At 34.0% G+C, this 19,746-nt stretch overlaps 1 protein-coding gene across 2 annotated transcripts in view; it reads left to right on the forward strand.

The window, feature by feature from the left end:
* The first annotated feature begins 15,267 nt into the window (after positions 1-15,267).
* The window catches only part of LOC144707633 (TraB family protein), an 8,063-nt gene continuing 3,584 nt past the window's right edge, over positions 15,268-19,746 (forward strand). For both annotated transcript variants that reach the window (XM_078580841.1, XM_078580840.1), the window contains exons 1-6: positions 15,268-15,850; positions 16,110-16,157; positions 16,315-16,374; positions 17,050-17,136; positions 17,783-17,887; positions 19,310-19,423. In XM_078580841.1, the coding sequence (XP_078436967.1) occupies positions 15,314-15,850; positions 16,110-16,157; positions 16,315-16,374; positions 17,050-17,136; positions 17,783-17,887; positions 19,310-19,423 (951 nt within the window). In that variant the 5' untranslated portion in view covers positions 15,268-15,313. The remainder of the gene's footprint in view (positions 15,851-16,109; positions 16,158-16,314; positions 16,375-17,049; positions 17,137-17,782; positions 17,888-19,309; positions 19,424-19,746) is intronic.

Here is a 19,746-nt window from a genome sequence, read left to right on the forward strand (position 1 = left end):
TCTTTGAACTCTCTTGTGGACCCTTGTCCATCATCGATTATGGTACATGTATAATCATTCATTTGCAAAAAAATCTTGTATGACTTAGGGTGTGGTTAACTTTCAAACCCTAATGCGTAATTTGGATAGTATTCATGCTTAACGGGGATCATTGGAGAATATTTTCTCCAATATCCTTACTACCCTGGCCATGGATTTAGATGCATCATCTTCTTTGAGTCAATCTCCTCTTTAACTAAGGGCAGATAAACCCGTCTTGACGACACAATCATCTATTTGGGCTTCTTACTACATCCGAACTCAACCTTATTTCAATCCTATGATTAGAGAGTTGAGAGCTGTAGTCAAAACATAGTTCTCCATCCATAAGATGCCAATGGTGTCTCAGGTCAATGGACCACTTGTACAATCGTGACATGAATCAACATGATTGATATTTAGGCATTCATCTGGATCAATTTAATGAACGCATTCTCCAAATATCACCCACCATCTTTCCTTAGTGTCTCCACACTAATGGTCGCAAGACTAACCATACTCCTCGTATATCTAGGATCATGTGGTATTATTTCATCATGGTAATTCAATGCCCACCTTGATAATCTATCAAGTAGGAATATTATGAACACATGTTTAAAGAGTAAGAATCTTTGTATAATGATATCATCATTATTAATTAGTCATTTTATGCATTCATAGACTTCATTATAAACTTCACACTCAATAATAAATAACTAATACTTTACTTAATGAAATTTCATAAAACATAGTGGTGTTCTTTGCCTTGATGGCCACATAATATCCATCACCTCTTTTATTATAATCTTAGGATCCATATTTCTTTAAGTTGGGTTGGTGGACTCCACTCTCACTTATTTGGGAGGCTGGTATAGAGGAAATGTGCATTCTAGTGGGGGTATACTCCAAAATTATAGGCAAGTCTATTTCCGTGAAGTAATGAAGGTAGTTCTAAGACCAAACATAATTCTTGGTGAGGGTATAGTTTTAGGTCACAAAAGCATTTGGGACCAAACTAAAGTTAGATCCCCACTAGGTGAATGCTGATTTCTCTGCCTCCCAACACTTGAAGGATGTATTGAATGATAAAAATTTTAGTGGCAGTCGTGGTTATGAACATTAGATGTGCTAAAAACTAAAGATCTTAATTGACCTAATTTCTTCAAAACACTTCTTGTCACTTAGCCCACTACATTAAGTGTTTGATGCAACTCATTGAAATGTCGATAATTTATGATGTGCTCAAGAACTTGATAAAAGTTAGCTTATGTTCTTACAAATGATCTCATCTTATGATGACACTAGATGTCATTGATGGGATACAAGCAAAGAGTTAGAAATGAAGAGTTCACTATGATTTGATTCAATGTTAGGCACCCTCAATCAGCTATCGTCCATTGAGGTAGCATGAAGACATGGAACCTAAGGCTATGAAACTCTATACGAAAGTCATTTGATGAGTAGAATAGAACTAGTGGACGAACAATCTCTAGATTATATTCAAAGCTCACATGTCCTACAGATATTCTGCATATGAGGATGTGCTAAAAATGACTGAAGTGACAAGGAGCTGATCTACTTGCAGATTGGTTGTCTATTGAATTTGTTGTTGATCTCATCATTCAATTACTTAATGACTCATAGTGAACTTCTTTATGAACATCAAGGATAATCCTTTGGAAGATAATATTCTCAAGATCCTTTGATTGGCTTGACCAAAAAGAAATATGTTCCATGTCCTTGAGAATGACAAGTGAACAAAGCACGTTAAGGTAGCCTTATCACTAAAAGATGTGTGTAACAACAGATATTTACACTACGGTGTGAAAGGTCACTAGAATAGGAACTAGATGTAGTATCTCGTTAAGATATCTTGTAGAAAGCTGAAACAAAGGGTTGTTTTAATTGCTTAAAAGTGGAAGAAAGTTGAGAAAAAAAGAAACATGAATTTGAGACTAGGAAATATCAAAAATATTACAATGATCACTATATGGATAGTGAACCTCAAGCTTCACTTAGGAGATATTCTACCTTTTGAATATTATTATGTTCCTAGCATAATGAAGAACAACACATCTGTTATGAACATATTTGGATATTTTGTAAATATTCTGAAAAATGGTTGTTCCATTTATTTAAGAAATAAATTGATTTATTTGGCATCAATAATGAGGGAATAACTCTACCAGATATTTCTTACCACTATCTCATTTTGATATTGCTCATAACAAGAGCAAGACCTATGTGGCAAAGGCTCATCTTTATTAGCTTATAGAAAATTGGCAAATGTACAGAATGTAAGATGCATGGGAATTTTGAATTCTGAGGCTCATCTTTAATACGCTTTCAGGTAAGATGGACGTTTGATTTTTTAACCATATTCTGGCTGCTAGTCATCCCTTATGGGTAAAGTAACCGAATCTCAAAACTTGTGAAGTGGAGAGCATGCCAATGACATTTTTGAGTTGATACGTGCTAATGTTTTTGTCTACTTACCTGGAAGAGTATTATTTTTTTTTATGAGATCAAAGAGAATGATACTTGAGTATGAAGTTTACATAGGTCATGAAGGATAATGCTACCCTATCTCAACTTACTCGTCAACATAGAACTCAGATGATTGGTTCATCAAAGAGGTGGAGTCACAATTTGTTGGAAGTAGTGGAATCCTGGACAAGCAACTCAAGATTTCTTGTGAACCCAGGGGCAATTGCACTCATTTCAGTTGCACGCCTACTGAACTTGTTACCTAGTAAATATATGACTTATCATCCATAAGAGTTTTGGAAAGAGAAGGAAACCCAACTTTAAGAATGTAAACTTTATCCTATTAGATGAGGCTTGGCTCAAAAAAGCTAGGGTCCATGACTATGATCTGGTAGAGTTAACCCAGGGGTATGGATTTTATGGATATCCGAGTTAGAAAATTTTGTATACTAATTTTACCACCTAAGGAACAAAACTCTTTTGTTGGCTAAAGGTCTGTCTTCTGTGAGAAGATAGCAGGTGAAAAATAGTCTAGGTAGAAACTTCAGATCTAAAATATCACAACTTCATTAGATGAGGATTCAGTCATAAACTTGTTCATAAGTATACCAAATAACTTCATATGTCTAATATTGAGGACTTTAGATCTTGATCCTAATGTTGGGTATCATGATTCAAGTATATGTCAAGATAGTCTATCTTAGGCATGGTGATCTCTATTATATGAAGGGTTTATTCTTAGTTCTAGAATTTGGTCAACACTCCCAAGGTTATGGTACCCATTATAAGTAGATCTTTAGATAAAGAAGTGCTGATGGACAAATTGAAATAGTTGAAAGGGAAAGTTCATGGATGAAGGGATTGTACTATCAACCATAATTGTTCTCACCATTGAACCACACCTTGATTATATAATATTTGAAATGGATTAAGGTGTATAGGATACAACCCAAAATTACATATTGATAACACGCAAATTATTGGGATATTTCTGGGAAATTTACTATTGTTTATGCATTAAAATAATTAAAAATGTGTGATATCAACCTTTAAATAATTAAACCTATTTTTCAGACATCATATTCTTAAATAACACAGTTTTATGAGTTTGAATATATTTTTTATGACTTTTCTTACCTTATATTCTTGATTATATGAATTTTCTCAATCGAAACATATATTTATTTATATACTTTTGCCTTGAATATGCATCTCCCATTTGACCCCTCTCAATTCATTGGATGGAAATCAATCATGACTATCCAAAATGATTAGATGTAAAAAGGCACAATTATGCATCGGGAATCGCTACGATGCAATGACCCAATGATTATTTGACACTCTTTATTTTTATTTGCAGGGCCAACGTGGACCAATAGAAAAAATTGTGATTTCGATAGCAATAAATTTGATGTAATACTTTCGAGAGAAAATAAGAAAAAAAGGAAACAGAGAAGTCAACAACTGTTGCAGTACACGTGACACACAAGTGTACCTGCGCAAACGCGACGAGCGGAAATTTGTGCCACATCAGGCAATGATGAGGGAATATTCCCCCTTTTCTGATGTGAATCACATGCACTCGCATGTCCATCACTTAAAAGGGTAAAAAGGTGGAATCACGTCACACAATGATTAATTAATATATAAAATTTTTTTCTCTTAATCAGCCCAGTTTCACATGGCGTTCTCAGAAAATGAAATTGTGAAATACAAGACAATAATTTCAATGATAAATTGCTAGTGATTGGATGACTTAACCAAAAACAAAAGGACGCGTCAATGCCAATGATGAGGAGAGTGAAAAAAATGAAGGGCTACGATTGCTCCAACTTCAAATCTTGATATCTGGCAATCTAGAGATTTGATTGAGTTGAAATCTTTAGGGATACTATGTCTTCACCCCCTCTTTCCATCCATACCCTCATGTGTATAAATATAGGTGTGGATCACTATCAAATTTGTCCCTAAACTTGCTTCCCACTCATGTGGGGGCTGATTGAATGATGGTGAGTTTCTGAGTGCCCTTGGTGTGTGGGAAGAATTAACAAAGAAGAGGGGGAGCTTACTTGTGCTTTCAAATTGTCGTGATCCTGGTTAAACGTAAGGGTCTACGATAAGTATCCTAACCTTATGTTGTTAGTTCTCGACATCGTCATCATCTCCAAACTTTCTCTTAATCATCTCTTACCACTTTTACACCATTGTCTTATCTTTAAACTATTAATCAATTATCGTATTCAAATCATTCTCTACCTCATTTTCATCATTTTTGGGTCATCATCATTTCATTCTTCATTTCACTCAAACTTATAAAATCTAAATTATCACCATCTACTATTTACACTCCTCAACTTAATATTAAAATCTCGCCTTGCATTGTATCGTGATTCAATTTTTTAATTAGTAGCTCATCTCATCTCAATAATCACTATATTAGATAAAAGAATATTAATCACCATTCCCTCAGGAGATGATCCGTATTCATCACTAGATAAGGTTACTAAGAGAGTATATGTTTTATAATTATCGAATAATCTCAAAATTCTAATGACAAGTTAAAGCCCTAATTTTGTGATTATCACACATCCGATTGTGTAAGATGCAAGAATCCAGTTATGGATTGAAGCAGGCTTCCATGAGTAAGCATGTGAGTGTACATGAAGGCTTCAATGGAGTATACATGAAGACTAGTGGGAGCACAAATACAATCAGAATTGTCAGATTATTTATTTAGAGGACATTTTACTCATTGAGAATGATGTAGGAATTTTGTCCTCAATAAAGTAAAATATATTCTCCATGAAGGAATTCAGGAGAAGCAACCTACGTAAAGAGAATACAGATCCATTGAGATAGGTCACGAACGTTATCACTATCCTCCAAGTACATCAATATTGAAATCATCACCAAAGGTGGTTTTGTGATGATATCTAAGAGAGGTCCACTGCACCATGACAATAAGATAAATCATGTACAACATTCTCTGTGTGAGCTGTAATGTGACCTAAATTTTAATTGTTATGAGCACTAAAACGATATGAGATATGTTACTGATGTCTTCAAAAGACAAAAGCAAATGTTTTAGTTCATGGAGAAGATGAATTCAAACTCAATTGTTACACAAAGTTGTGTTTTCATTGATATACAAATGATAGAAAGTATTCCATTGGAGTTATGCTTATACAACATGGAAGTATAACCTATCGGAAAGTTTTCAAGTTGGTCAACTCAAAACTTGACGATCAGAGCTGAGTGCATCATGGTAGCTGAAGCCTCCAAAAGAGAAAAGAATGATGGAAATATTCATCACCAACCTTGCAGTCACATATTTGATCATAAATCATACTTCATTGTGTCATTGCACAAGTGCAAGAATCTAATTTCATTATAAGGTAAATAACATTCTAAGCCACTTCACTTAGTTAGGCCGATCATCTGTTCATGATATTTCATAATATAAAATGGTCCATTATAAAGACAATGATTTAATAATATGCACTAGTATGAATATGAAGATACTTTTAGTGATTCTATTAGGGGGAGATAATAATATTGAAAGATAATAAATGGAATTTGCAGTCTGACTTTGAGTAAAAAACTAACTTATCACAAACTCATTCTTCCAAGAATAAGTGCTGTAGATGATAGATATCCCATTAAATCACAGTTTGAATCAGAAGAATAAAGATGATTCAGGCTCGTGACTGCCCATGGATTTGTTATCTTTTTTATTATGTCATCTGACTCTGGAATTATAGGGTAAGTGATTCTAGAACCATCCTAAATTTAGAATATAGTTACATTAACGAAGAAAAATACTTTGAATCATTTATTATGTTTTACTGAATTTAGCCAGCGCAAGTTCTAATCTCTCTACTCCCAGTTCTCAAAAATGTTCTCAATATCTTGTGAACTAAATAGGTTTGAAGATTATAATCCTTATGAAATAAGTTAAGAAATCACTAAATTTGAAACAACGTTATTGATGTGAATATACTAAGATTTATATTATGGTAAAGATTAAAAGGAGGGCCTCATAATTGTGAATAAACCTAAAGGTTGTGTTAGTGTGAAAGAGTTTGTGTGGCACTTCCTTGTTCAACAAAAATATAGAAAAGGACTAGAATAAGGTAAAGGCAAAAAAATTATCCAACACTAAGATTACATGATTATTTTCCATGCACCATGACAAAAAAAACTGACATGAACCTTATGGGGAATTTTATTTAGATGGATTTGAAGATCACATCAACAATAATTAATTATTTTCCTTGCAAGGGAAGTAATAGAAATTGATATTTTAGAATTCAAAGTGGAATATTGCAAATCATTCATATTTATAGCCTATGAGTGCAAAAACTAAGTTATGCTATAACCAAGGTGGTTCAGATACTACTCCAAGGAATTAATCAATCATAATAGGTTCATAAATAGACTTGACATGAGTTCAACCATATACACTATCAATGCATGTCTTTTAAACAAGCTCTTAAGAAATCCTAAGGAATTGGAGAAATTGTTGGTCTAGTCATCTTCCTACAAAGTCAAATACAAAATACATATTTCTTTATTGAGTCTATTTGGGCCAATAAAATGTCAATCCTCTATATGTATCAATGTGTTCCTTGGCACATTAATCTCTTTGTTTTCTACTCCATAAGTGCCATAATTAAAACAAGAAATATCTCTTAGTCACTTTTGTAACATTTACAAGTGAGGGCCCTATGAGAGAAAGGAAAAGAAGGAAAAAAGGAGGCAAGTGTCGCATGGGTAATATTTTTGGGTCTTTCTTATGCTTTTATGTTATGGGAGTTTTTCATAAAACCCCCACACAGTAAGCCTTTTTTAACCTTTATGTGAAAATTTTAGCAGTTTTTACATTTTATAACTTACAATAAAGTTTTTTTGTTAAAGACTCTCTTGGCCCCTATACCAACTATGAATCAATATTAACCTAATCAATAGATAAAGCCGCTAGACAATGGGACTAGAAGCTATCACTTGTGCTTTAGAAGGTAAAAATATGTTTTTATACTATTTAACGGAACCTTTCTGAATTCAGTTACAAGATACATAAAATTCCTCATCTATTTGCCAACTATGGTCATTCTTCAAACCCAAACCAGTCTTGTAGTAATGCATTAAAAAATTATTACATAAAACTACTCAAATATTTCTACTACCTTGGGCAAGGAATTTATTCCATTTTCTTACTTCTAATATATTCTCTTATACTGGAGGTGACCAATTACATCTTGAAAATTAAATCATTATGGACTTGTTAGTGCTTCCAATATCAGATATTTTGCAATCCCTTTGCATTTGTATCTTCACAATCAACCACAACCTTCCATCCTCTAGATGTTTAAGATGTCTTAGGTATTAGGACCAATTAGAATTTTCAGATGAATCAACCATATTGATCATTAGTTTTAAAGGAATCTAGAGACTTTTTCATGACCATGAGATAGGACATCTTCTAAGTTAAGAAAAACTCATGTATGATTTTTTAAATGCACCTTGAAAATTCTAACTTATTGTATTATAAAAAGATCAAATACTCAGTTTTATCTCATGTTTTAAACAAAATACACATGATTAAATCAAATTTATAAGTCGTGTATACAGATATAATATCTAATTGCGATTCATGCAACAACTAGTTGATAAGTCATGTTCATATTTTTATGCTTTATAGAGAAAAATTAATACTTCTGCAAAGTGTTGAGCTTGGAAAATTTATGGGAATAGATAATCTAACTAAGAAGGTTTTTCTTGTTGGTTTTTCTTGGGCCTTCATGGATAAATAAACTTTCAGTTTTAGTGGGAGAAATTCAATTTAGTATGAATAATAAAAATTATCAATATCCATCTTATTATCTCACGTGGATTTTTTTCCAATCTTGACTTTCTCCTTGGGAGAGCATCTTCAACACATTCAAATTTCTGGCCTTTGGACGTAGCCACTTGATCAATACAATGATTGGTATACTCTTCTTCATCTCCAACTCTTCTTCAGGATTTATTATATATTCTCACTATGAAGTATCTCAAAGTTAAGTGGAGTGAGATGAAAAAGAAGAAATGGGGGCACCCGGGTCTGATAAGCTTAGGTGCCAAAGATTAATGTCCTTCCTATTTATATTTTGTTACTTAATTTTCAAATAATTATTTACAAATTAATTATACGCACCAATATCCATATGATTATGTGCTAGACCTCCAGACCCAAGTATCAGTAATGTTTTGGACCAACCTTACTAATTAATGTTTTTTTTTACTAAAATCAAAATCAAATTGTAGGGAACAATTAGATTGTATGGAATTTTTTATCGTATTTGTGTTAGATTTTTAACAGAAAACAATAAAATTAAAATTGATGATCAAATGAATGAATTTTCGTGTGAAATTTTCAATGTAGACAGACTAGATATCTAATTCAATTGTAAAACAATTAAATTCCAAATATAGAGAGAGAAAGTAGAGAGAATAAACTAAGAGAGAAAGTGAAGAAAATTAGGGTAAATTGAGTTTTAGATGGAATTTGAATTGGATCTATGAATCTAAGACAGTACATGAGATGATAAATAGGATAGGATGATGTTTTTGTATTTTAATCTTTTACTAGAATCTAATTGCAATGCTCTTCAGCATTTAGAAACTTCCAAGGGTATGTTTATTTCGCCCATGCCTTGGTCTTTTGGAAACATTCAAGAAAGAAATCAAAGGTTAAGAAGACAATTACAATATCAATCCAAGATTCAATAATTTTTTACTGCAGAAGCAGCTGCTCTGTCCTTCTTGGCCAACCAGTTTGGGGAGAGTTTTCTTAGTGGGTTTCCCCCCTTCCCGATATCATTTTACAAATTCCTCAAGTGGATGGAAAGAGTAAAAAAAGACAAAACGAGCCTCAAATTTTCAGGCTGATCTACTGCTGGATCTCGAGATATTAAAGTTTGAATTTTCGTGAATTATGGCCATCTGATTTCTTCATTTGTCTCTCCTCCCTCCTCCAGCTAGTGCCAGCTCATCTTGTCTTCCACATTAAGAAAGTAATCTTTCTTAATGTGAGAAAATGTGGAAAAAGTCCAGAAAATTAGGAAAAACCATGATTAATTCTAAACTAGTCTTTGTCTTGTATATTAATTTCTTTATGAATCTAAAGTCTAAAAATCTATAAAACTTCCATAAAATCTATAAAAATCATAAATTCACACAAAATGCAATATAATCAGTTTAAAGCATGATAACATTCAAATTTTGACATTTCGATGCAGATATTATGATTAATATTTATACTATAATTTACATGCTATCATTAATGTATAACCGTTTCTGTAAATTAATTAGTATGAATATGTTAAAGGAACATAGGAGAACATTTTCTCAAGTATATGCATCATTGTAGCTAGGACTTAATGCTTCTTCTTCCTCAATTTTATCTTCTCCTTGACCATTCAATCACCCTCCTACGCTTCTTGCTATAATTGAGATACACCATAATTCAAATAATTATATATCCGTAAATCTTATTCAAAACGTAACTATTAGTGTAATAGATGTCCTTGGTGTCTCAGATCAACATACCACTTGTGTGATCGTTACATCAATCTTCATGATTGACATTTATGTTTAATAACATAGAATTCATATGGATTAAAATAGTGAACTATTTTACTAAAGAGCACCCACCATGTATCCTTAGTGTCTCGACACTAATGATAACAACATTAGCATACTTGTTGTATAAGTAGGATAATATGTTTTTATTCTTTCATAGATTGTTTAATGTCCATCTTGAGTATCCATAAAATAGAAATATTTAGAATACATATTTAGAAACTAGTCATCATTATATTATGATCTTATCGTAATTCAATATGTCATAGCATGTATAAATGGACTTCATTACTAAAAAATATTTTTGTGGTGGCACTCAAAAACATTGTCAGCTAAAGGCTTTGTCAAGGGTCGGTATGCCTTATGTTGATGGAACCCTTTCCATCGCAATATATCATCTAGAAATCATCTCCCTAATCAAGTAAAAGTGCCTAAAAATGTGACCGTGGCTCTTTATTTTGCACTCATTTTTCTTGTGCTATTGCACAATTATTGGCACACAAAAAAGATTATGTTCTGAGATTGAAGGAAGAACATCAAGTTTTTCAATAAATTTCTTTAATCACACTTCTTTCTGGGCTGCATCAGCTTCTACAATACATTCATATTGTATATTTGGACTTAGAATAGTGATTTACATAGTTCCAGATATAGATTTTCTATCATTTAGTTGTGACTCAAAAGTTAGTGCAACCCTGAAGCATTAGCTCCCTTCCTCCATAAATTAGAAATAAATCCTTAGTCCTTCTCAAGTACTTAAAGATGATCTATTTAGACTTAAAGAAAAATCCAACATTGGGTTTAGACATAGCATTGCGTACATGAGAGATCTGATAGCCGAAGCATATTTGACTTTCCCATCATACCCCTTCCTTTGAGTTCTTTATGACGCACCTTATGACATATCTATGTACATGGATTGGGATAGCCCTAAAACCTCCTCATTCTTATAATTAGAGGTATGTATTTCCTGTAAATGGTGTGAAACATCTCTTAGAGTTCTTTATGCCAAACCTTTTGACAATGGTGTCTATGTATAGAGATTGGGATAACCCTAGACATAACCTTGATATATCTCTATAGGTACGTATTCCTATACATAGGTTACTTCTTCCACATCCTTCAAGAGGATTTCATTGCAAAAATGTGGGATACTAAAAGGTAATTTCATGATTACAAGAGATAATACATAATGAACCGAGTATCAATGAAATTTTTTATCTCCAAAAAAACTAATCTGTGTAGATGAAGAGTCCTGCTACATTTCTGATATTTCTCTCTGCCTAATATTGAGATTTGATCAAATGACTTTAAGGATTTCTAAGTTAAATAAAGAAAATGTGGTACCTTGTTCAGGTCAACCGTAAGAATTAGTGGATTATATGGAGTTACTAAATTTTATTTTGACGGACGGGAGGGTACATATAAATTTTAACACAATTTAAAAAAAATTGAGGAAGCTGAAGGGGGATTAAATTATCCTTGTTAGTATACTTGATTATGGAGTTATTAATTTCACATTCAAAGAAAAGTTCACAATTCAAGTTGAATGGACAAATATTGAAGCCATATTAGAGCTATAACCTTAACCCATGGACACCTCTGATGGACCTTCATGACATTCTTGAAGACTATTATTTTATTTTTTATATTTTTTTACTCTTATACTTCCTTCTACTAGGTTTATTATATTTTTATTAAATTCAATAAATGGCTATTAAAAAAATATATGCTTTCACCATTTTTTATTTCTAGTGCATTTCTTGTATTAAGTAAGATCTTATAGAAGAAAGAAGCTGAATGAGGACAAGGAATCACTATTTTCCATTTATTTCCCTTCCAATTTATTTTCCATCAGAAACAGTTCAATTTCTAAGCTTGGAAGTGAGAAAATTACATTAAAGTGTGTCCAAAAAATTTTAACCATTTCATCAATTTAAGTTTTGGGGAGGAGGAATTAATTTGTTGAAAATATTGATGTTCTGTTGAATATACTCAATCTCTAAAAAAATTTGAAATTCAACCCCTTCATGAATATAGTCAAGTGCCACCTTGGAGAGTTCATTTACTTGAAGTCCTAGATGCAAGTTTCTAGAATTTTGGCTCTTGTAGGAGATAAAATGAATCTCTAGATGGTATGAGACATGGGTCTGGAAACACTTGATCAGTTTTCAAGTTGCCAACATATATATTATGATGAGGAAAATTCATAAAAATCAAACGATAGAAATACTATTATGTTGGAAAGTAGTAATGAGTGAATCCAGTGTACCCACATCCACATGATTAGATCCCATTCATATTTCCTGGATCCTCATTAGAACTAATCTTCATCTAGGAGAAGAAGTGGTCATCTCTTTAAGTCACAAGCACATAATTACCTCCCCCAGGCCACCTAACTCTGGTTTGAAAACCAATGCTATTATATCCATCTCAATAAACACCATCTAAAAACCAAAAACATAGACAAAATAAAATTACATCAATTTTGCATGGATCAAATCAACGATTTCTTAGTTCCTTGAATGAATATCTACAATTTATTTAGATGTATAGACTCCAGATGTATCCACGAAATCTTTGGAGTGCTATATCTTCTCTTCTTTACCGCAAACTTGAGTAACAAAAATTAAATTTCCTCTCCATCTTGTCGCAATAGAAGCAGAGCCTTAAAAGAGCAAGAGAAGGGGAGGGTGCTAAAATGACTCGCAAGGGTATCAAATGAGGGTACCCCTTCTAATTATACTCTTTGGAAAATTTTCATAAAATTACTTATCCGTGGTTAACATTTAATAAAAATCCTCAAACATAGAGTATATCCACGAATGTTCAAATTTTTTAGGTATGACCTATGTATTAGTCTAGTTAATAACTTAAGTAGAAAATGAACTCTCTCATCAAAATTTTACGGACATCGGTTACTATCTATGTATAATACTTCATCCATGCAAGAAGCTTGAATGAGTTAGGGTATTACTAATTGTTAAACCTTAATCTGCCATTCTAGTTCGTATTGGTGCATGATGAAATCATTGGATGATACCTTTCTCTGAAATTTTCATCACTCTGGTCATGGATTCAACTACATCATCTAATATCGAGGGTGGACAGCATCATCTTCGTGAACTTCCTGTTGTACCTGAGTCAAAGCACTACAATTCATCTAAGATATATTTTTTGTGTCTGAGTTTTATAGGCCATTTACACAACCATCATGTAAACCAACATGATTGATTGGTATTATCAATCCACCCAATTGATTAGTATTAACAATCAACATGATGGATTTGCATTATCAATCAATGTGATCAATAATACCAATCAGCGATTCAATAAACAATTCAGTGAAATATTTTTCTTCAAGAGCACCCACTACATATCCTTATTGTATTTATACTTATGGCTACGAGATTGACGGTATTCATATTATGAATGAGACTAGACAGTGATACTCTATGTAGACATTTTGATGTCAATCTCGAGTATCATTGAAATAGAAATATTTAGACAACATGTTTAAAGATTAGCGATAGGCATAATATGATATCATTATAACTCATTTTGTCATTGCATGCATTCAATGGACTTCACTTTGTCATTGTATACAAGCATCGCACTTGCATTACACTAAATGCATTGTTTCAATTGAGATTGAACGAGATACAGAATGTGTGATTGGTTTAGAAGCCATTTATATTTCAAAAAACTTATCCATCAATTACCTAATTTGTTTTCTTGTAACCCACTTCAAATTTTGTGATAAAAATGAGAGGCAAAGAGTTTCTATGTTTGAGTTTTTGGTGGGAGGAATGCCAAAGGGAATTTGTAGGCATTAAATGGCCACACATGGTGAGAGAGATTGAGATTTAGAGTTGTGAGTGCCATTCTTACAGTAAGTTATTTAGATCTTTTCATAATGGCAGTGTCATGTATAGTGAGAAGTAAGCTTCCTTCCTCATGATTGCTAGCTCTTTACCTCACCATGAGGGAGTTAATCATAGGTGTTCTATTGATTCATGGGAATATCATAGTGAGATTTATATGATTAACATGTCATGCTCGACTCTTCAAGTTTCCCACAAATAAATACATACTATGTGGAAGATTCAAGCGCATTGCTAAGAGAGTAGCAATGAATTAAGTATGTGGGTATGATAACACACTAGTTAGTACATAATTCTCTTAAATTTTACATTTTTAGTTTGATAAATAAACATCTTTACGTCTTTTTAAGCTTAAAGTATTGAAAATTTTAGTCTATGAAAAAATGTGATTATGTTTACCCTATAAAAGCCTAGAAAGAGACTTTATCCTTTGCTTTTGAAGCCAAAAGTCAAAGATTGAAGGAAAGATGAAATCTTGGATTGACATAGGTCCAAATATTGAATATTGCAGCCTAATCTGTAAACTATGATATTTTTTGCCCCCTTAAAATCCACAGAGAGAGACCTCTTCTCTTCATGTGGCCAAAAGTCAAAGATTCAAGGAATGAATGAAAGGGCGAATGGACATAGGTCCAAATATTGAAAATTGGATTCTAATACAAAAATTACGAAAATTGTGTGCCCTCTCAAATCCATAGAGCAACACCTCATCTTTGCTAGTTGTTTCCAAAATTCAATAAAAAAGGAATGAAAGAAAACTTTAATAGAGAAAAGTCCAAATACTGAAAATAGCAGTCTAATATGAAAAATATTATATTTTTGTGGCCTACAAAGTCCACAAAGAGAGACTTCGTCTTCTGATTTTGAAGTCAAAAGTCAAAGACCGAGGGAACGAATGAAAACTTGAATGGACATAGGTCCAAATATTGAAAATTATGATATTTTATTCCATAAAAAACCCACTCAGAATGACCTCATTTTCTGGTGCTTATGTGGTCATAAGTCAAAATATTTAAATGTGCAGTCTAATCTGCAAAAATGCAATATTTTTGTGACATAGGTCCAAATATTGACAAATATGATATTATACGCCATCAAAAACCCACACAGAATGACCTCATCTTCTGTCAATTACCAAATATCTAAAGTTGGATATAAACTTACCTTGCCATAATCTAAAGTAAAAATATTGAAAAATGCGGACTAATCTGCAAACATGCGATATTTTTGTGTCCTATAAAAGCCCAGAGTGTGAGATAGTCAAAGCGTAACGGCCTACCTGCAGCGTCGCTGCTCGGCTGATGAATCTCTTCGCTGGTGGCAAGTTCGAAGCTTCTCTCCTTCGATCGTCGCTTCTCCGCTGCAAATCGCTCCCGGCTCGTCGTTCTTCAGTCCGAAGTTCAACAAATCGTCGTCGGATTGACTCCGATTTGCTCCGATTCCTCGGATTTCGATCTATTCAAGCTCATTTTCGCGTTCCTGTCGTCCTCTTGTTTAGATCTCTTTTGATGGACGGGACAAGGGATTCGTCGCCGGAATCGACGGCTTTGGACGGAGAAGGATTCGTTCATGTGTCGGAAGCTGAGAGATTGACGGAGGATACTGGTTCTGAAGCGGGGATTTCCAGGGAGGCTTGGTTGGAGCCCGCGGTGTGGCCGGGAGAAGATTCGGCGAGGGTTTTTGGTGAGGAATTTGAGTGTTCTGTGGTTGATTCGGAGGAGCCGAAGAAAATTCTGCCCGAGGAGTTGGCGAAGGGGGTCGTGGTTTTGGAGTGTGAGTCTACGGCAGGTGGAGGGTCTTGTGATGTCTACTTGATTGGAACTGCACATGTCTCTCAGGTGATTGTTCTTCTGCGGAATTTGCCGTTGGTTTTCGAATTCATGGAGGAATCATCCTAAATAATAATCAATAGCTCGTAGGAGTCATAAATGTATAAGCGAAATCGGCATTATGCACCAAACAGAACGCCTTGTATGTATTCATTTTCTGAGTCATACCGCAGAAATTAGTACAACCCTTCAATGTTATACATGACGTGACAAATTTATTCATCTTCACGTGTAGTGATCTTGTTCGTTTTCTGTAATATTGCATCAGGAATCATGTAGAGAAGTCCAGGCCGTCATCAGCTACTTGAAACCACAGGTATAACTTATTTTGATGTTCATGGCTGCTTTGTTCTTCTCGGTATCTTTCTTGTGTTAATTTTGCGACATGCTTCATCGTATATACCGGATCCCATTTTACATTTGATGTTCTTTTATCATCATCTAAAATTTATGACTGCCTTTTCAAATCTTAGGTTGTATTTCTAGAGTTGTGTACAAGCCGTGTTGCCGTGTTGACTCCCCAAGATCTTAAGGTATTACATAATTCATTTGGTTTTGTTTCCGATGAAATAATGTGATGTGACTGCATTCAATTTCGTTTGTTGCAGAATATTTTGCTACTTTTCTACTTTCTGACATTTTATGACGAAATGAGAAAGTTATTCCTTGGAGCATTAATCAATTTTTTAATATTAAAGCTTGTAGACAAACAGCCATTGATCTGTGTCGTTGTAAGTTGCCGGATCTGCCTCTTCTCCAGCTGGCTGCAAGCTTAGCAGGAACTAGGGTTTTTGGGCGAGAGAGTTCAGATTAGACCAAGCAACAACTTTTTTTCATAGTTCTTCCCATACTTATGGGATTAGAAGTGGGCCAGAATATTATTGGGCCTATGGGATTACGACTACATAGAAAGGTAAAATAAGGAAAAAAGAGAGAAAACAGGAAATAAGAAGAAATAAAAGCGGGAAGCACTTCCGACTGGCATCAGTCTTTTCATCTCTCCCTCGATAGGAGCTATTTTGCTTTACGACAATGACAATGTCTTTACTCCTCCAACTTGAACGCATGAGGAAGTAAAATCACCTCGTCACTAAAGATTAGTTTTATTTGCGCTATTATTTGTACAGCAGCGCCTTGATTTTGTGATCCTAACTTCTTATTCAGAGGGCTTCTACTTTTTTACTTTCAACATTATATTTTCTCTGCAGGTGCCAACTATGAACGAGATGGTAGATATGTGGAGGAAACGAGATTCCAATATTTTTGGAATTCTTTACAGTTATTTCCTTGCCAAGGTGGGCTGGCTTTTTTCATTATTTTCACTTTTCATAATATTACGAACCAAGTAGAGTTGTAGATGTGTTGAAGTCCATGTATGACTCCTTAGGTTGGAGGAGGAGAGAGAGAGAGAAAGATAACAGAAGTGGTAGAGAATTAGGAAGAACAGATATGAATGCATGGGAGTTGGGCTGATGGAAGAAAGAAATGCCAACCTCTCTTAAAAATAAGGATCCCCATACTTAGAAAAGAGTAGGAAACCTATTGACTAATTATACAGAGAACCTTGCTTCTAACAATATTTTTAGGGTACTTTATTTCATGAAGCATTGTGGCTATAATTTTTATAGATATACATCAACTACTGCCTCCCACCAACTACTGGAGTTCTTTAAAAAGAATTATGGAAATATTTCTTTTGTGATTATACATCAACTAATGTATTGCACTATTTGCCTAATGAGATTTTTATGAAAATTAATAATTAGTTTTTTAAAGAATTAGAGACTTTGTGTTAACCCCGTGCATACTGGTGAGACAAGATACTGAAGATGAATGTCTGCTTCAAAGTAGAAATTTAGGATAGTCTTCACCGTTGTCGAATTTTGTCAGCACTTTTCTGTATAACCTTAATACAATAAGATTTTACGTCTATTTTTTAAGGTTGCAAGTAAACTTGAAGTGCTCCCTGGGGCTGAATTTCGTGTAGCCTTTGAAGAGGCAAGAAACTTTGGCGCTAAGGTGGTCTTGGGTGACCGGCCTGTCCAAGTAAGTTCATTGTTCATTCATTGCAATTTCAGTAGAGGATTTGATGGCTAAAATTTCTACTAAAATCTTCAGTTGCATGTTTAGTTTTGGTATCTATGAATAATCTGTTTTACCCACTGGAGTGAAAAAACATTGGTGCTTTAACTTTAGCCTAAATTTTCCATAAAATTAAGTTTGGCGTTAATAGAGAGATAATTTATGTTTGTAAAATCTACTGACCATTGGGCATCACACCAATAATTGCAAGTGTATGTATTTTGGGAGAGAGTTCCATCAGATGGCCTCTGAACGCATCTTATGAAGCATCATAAAACATTCTTCATTTGTCTCTGTCGATTTTCACAATCTTTATGCACAAACATCCATGTTTTTTGCTCTCGACAAGTGAAAGTGATAGGATCTCACTCGGGACGTATCGTCTCCGATGTAGTTTGATGATAAAGAGGGTTCCCGAGATGAAGAGGAGAACGGGAATGATCGAGGAGAGGTCGAGCAGAGGGGTAGGGGTTGGCCGAGGATGAGCTGCCAGAAGATGCAGTGAAAAGGAGAACAATCACCAGAGACGGGGATCGCCTAGGAAGGGATGAAGTTCAGACGCAGTGGAGAGAAAGGAATGATTACTTCCAATAACAAATACTTCTTTGGCTGCCCTCCTAAAGGGAAGTTAGTGGATTAAGGATCATATCAGAAAGTTGGAAGTCGAACATATCTTTCTCATATTGAGTAACTCAATACTCCACATAAGCATAACTTTTTCTTTCAAACTTTAAGCTAAGGTTTAAATGGCACTTGTCACTCTGTAGAAAAGATCCGATGAATGAAGCTCTGCATTCATCTGAAGAAAAACTAGAATTATATCGATAGATGAAGATGCGTTCAAGGTGTAGATGCTTTGTGATATGAAATCATACATGTTCAGTCAATCAGAAACCTTGAAATCAAAGTAGCAGAGCAGAGGGAGAAATCTTTGGAAGACAAGAATAGAGAAAAGGTTCAATTCAGCTTCAACGTGAACAGGTTACCTCGTTTGGATCGTATATAGACTGGAGTAATCACAACCTTTACAACAGTCAGAGTCTAAAAGTTCAGTACAAATCTCAAGATATGAAAATTATGGAGATTAAGAAAATTATTATTAAATGTTGAATTTCTCCAACTTGGATAGATGCACACATCTCACTGATATTTCTTATCTTCTGTGTTGATTAGTGCGGTGGGCTTTGAATTTGCATACAGATTGGAGATCGTTTTCCTGAACTCTGTCACATTGGACTTTTATAGGCAGAATGTTTATTTCATAAAGAAACGCATTCAAAAATTATAAAATAATATATTTCTCTGTTTCTTACTGCGAAAGACGTTGACATTTTTCTTTGTGGGGTTCTTGCTGATACGGCTTTCTTCTACGTGGGATTATTTTAGATTACTCTACGGAGAACATGGGGAAAAATGACGCTCTGGCACAAAGCAAAGTTTCTGTCCCATATAATCTTCCAGTCATTATTTCTACCAAGTTCTGATGACCTAAATAAATTGGTAAGCTTGGTCCACCGGTGTATATTTCTTTCATTTTATGTTCTTTTTAAAGCGTATATTGTTATGAATCGTTTCTTATTGGCTGGTGTTTATTCTCTTGATCTCATTCTTTTGCTGCATTAAAGACATCTATCAGGGTGGATATATCATCTGTTTCTAAACTGCTCTGTTTACACCTACTTTTGATTCCCCTTTCTTTTTTGATTCCCATGGGAAAAATAACAAATCTGCCACGAAGAAAGTATGCTCTGGAAACTGAGGATTTATTTTCTGTTGAACTTATCTCAACTAAAAATCACAAATAAGAGCAGTATTACTTTTTT

Source organism: Wolffia australiana, chromosome 9, assembly GCF_029677425.1.
Source record: "Wolffia australiana isolate 7733 chromosome 9, ASM2967742v1".
NCBI lineage: Eukaryota > Viridiplantae > Streptophyta > Magnoliopsida > Alismatales > Araceae > Wolffia > Wolffia australiana.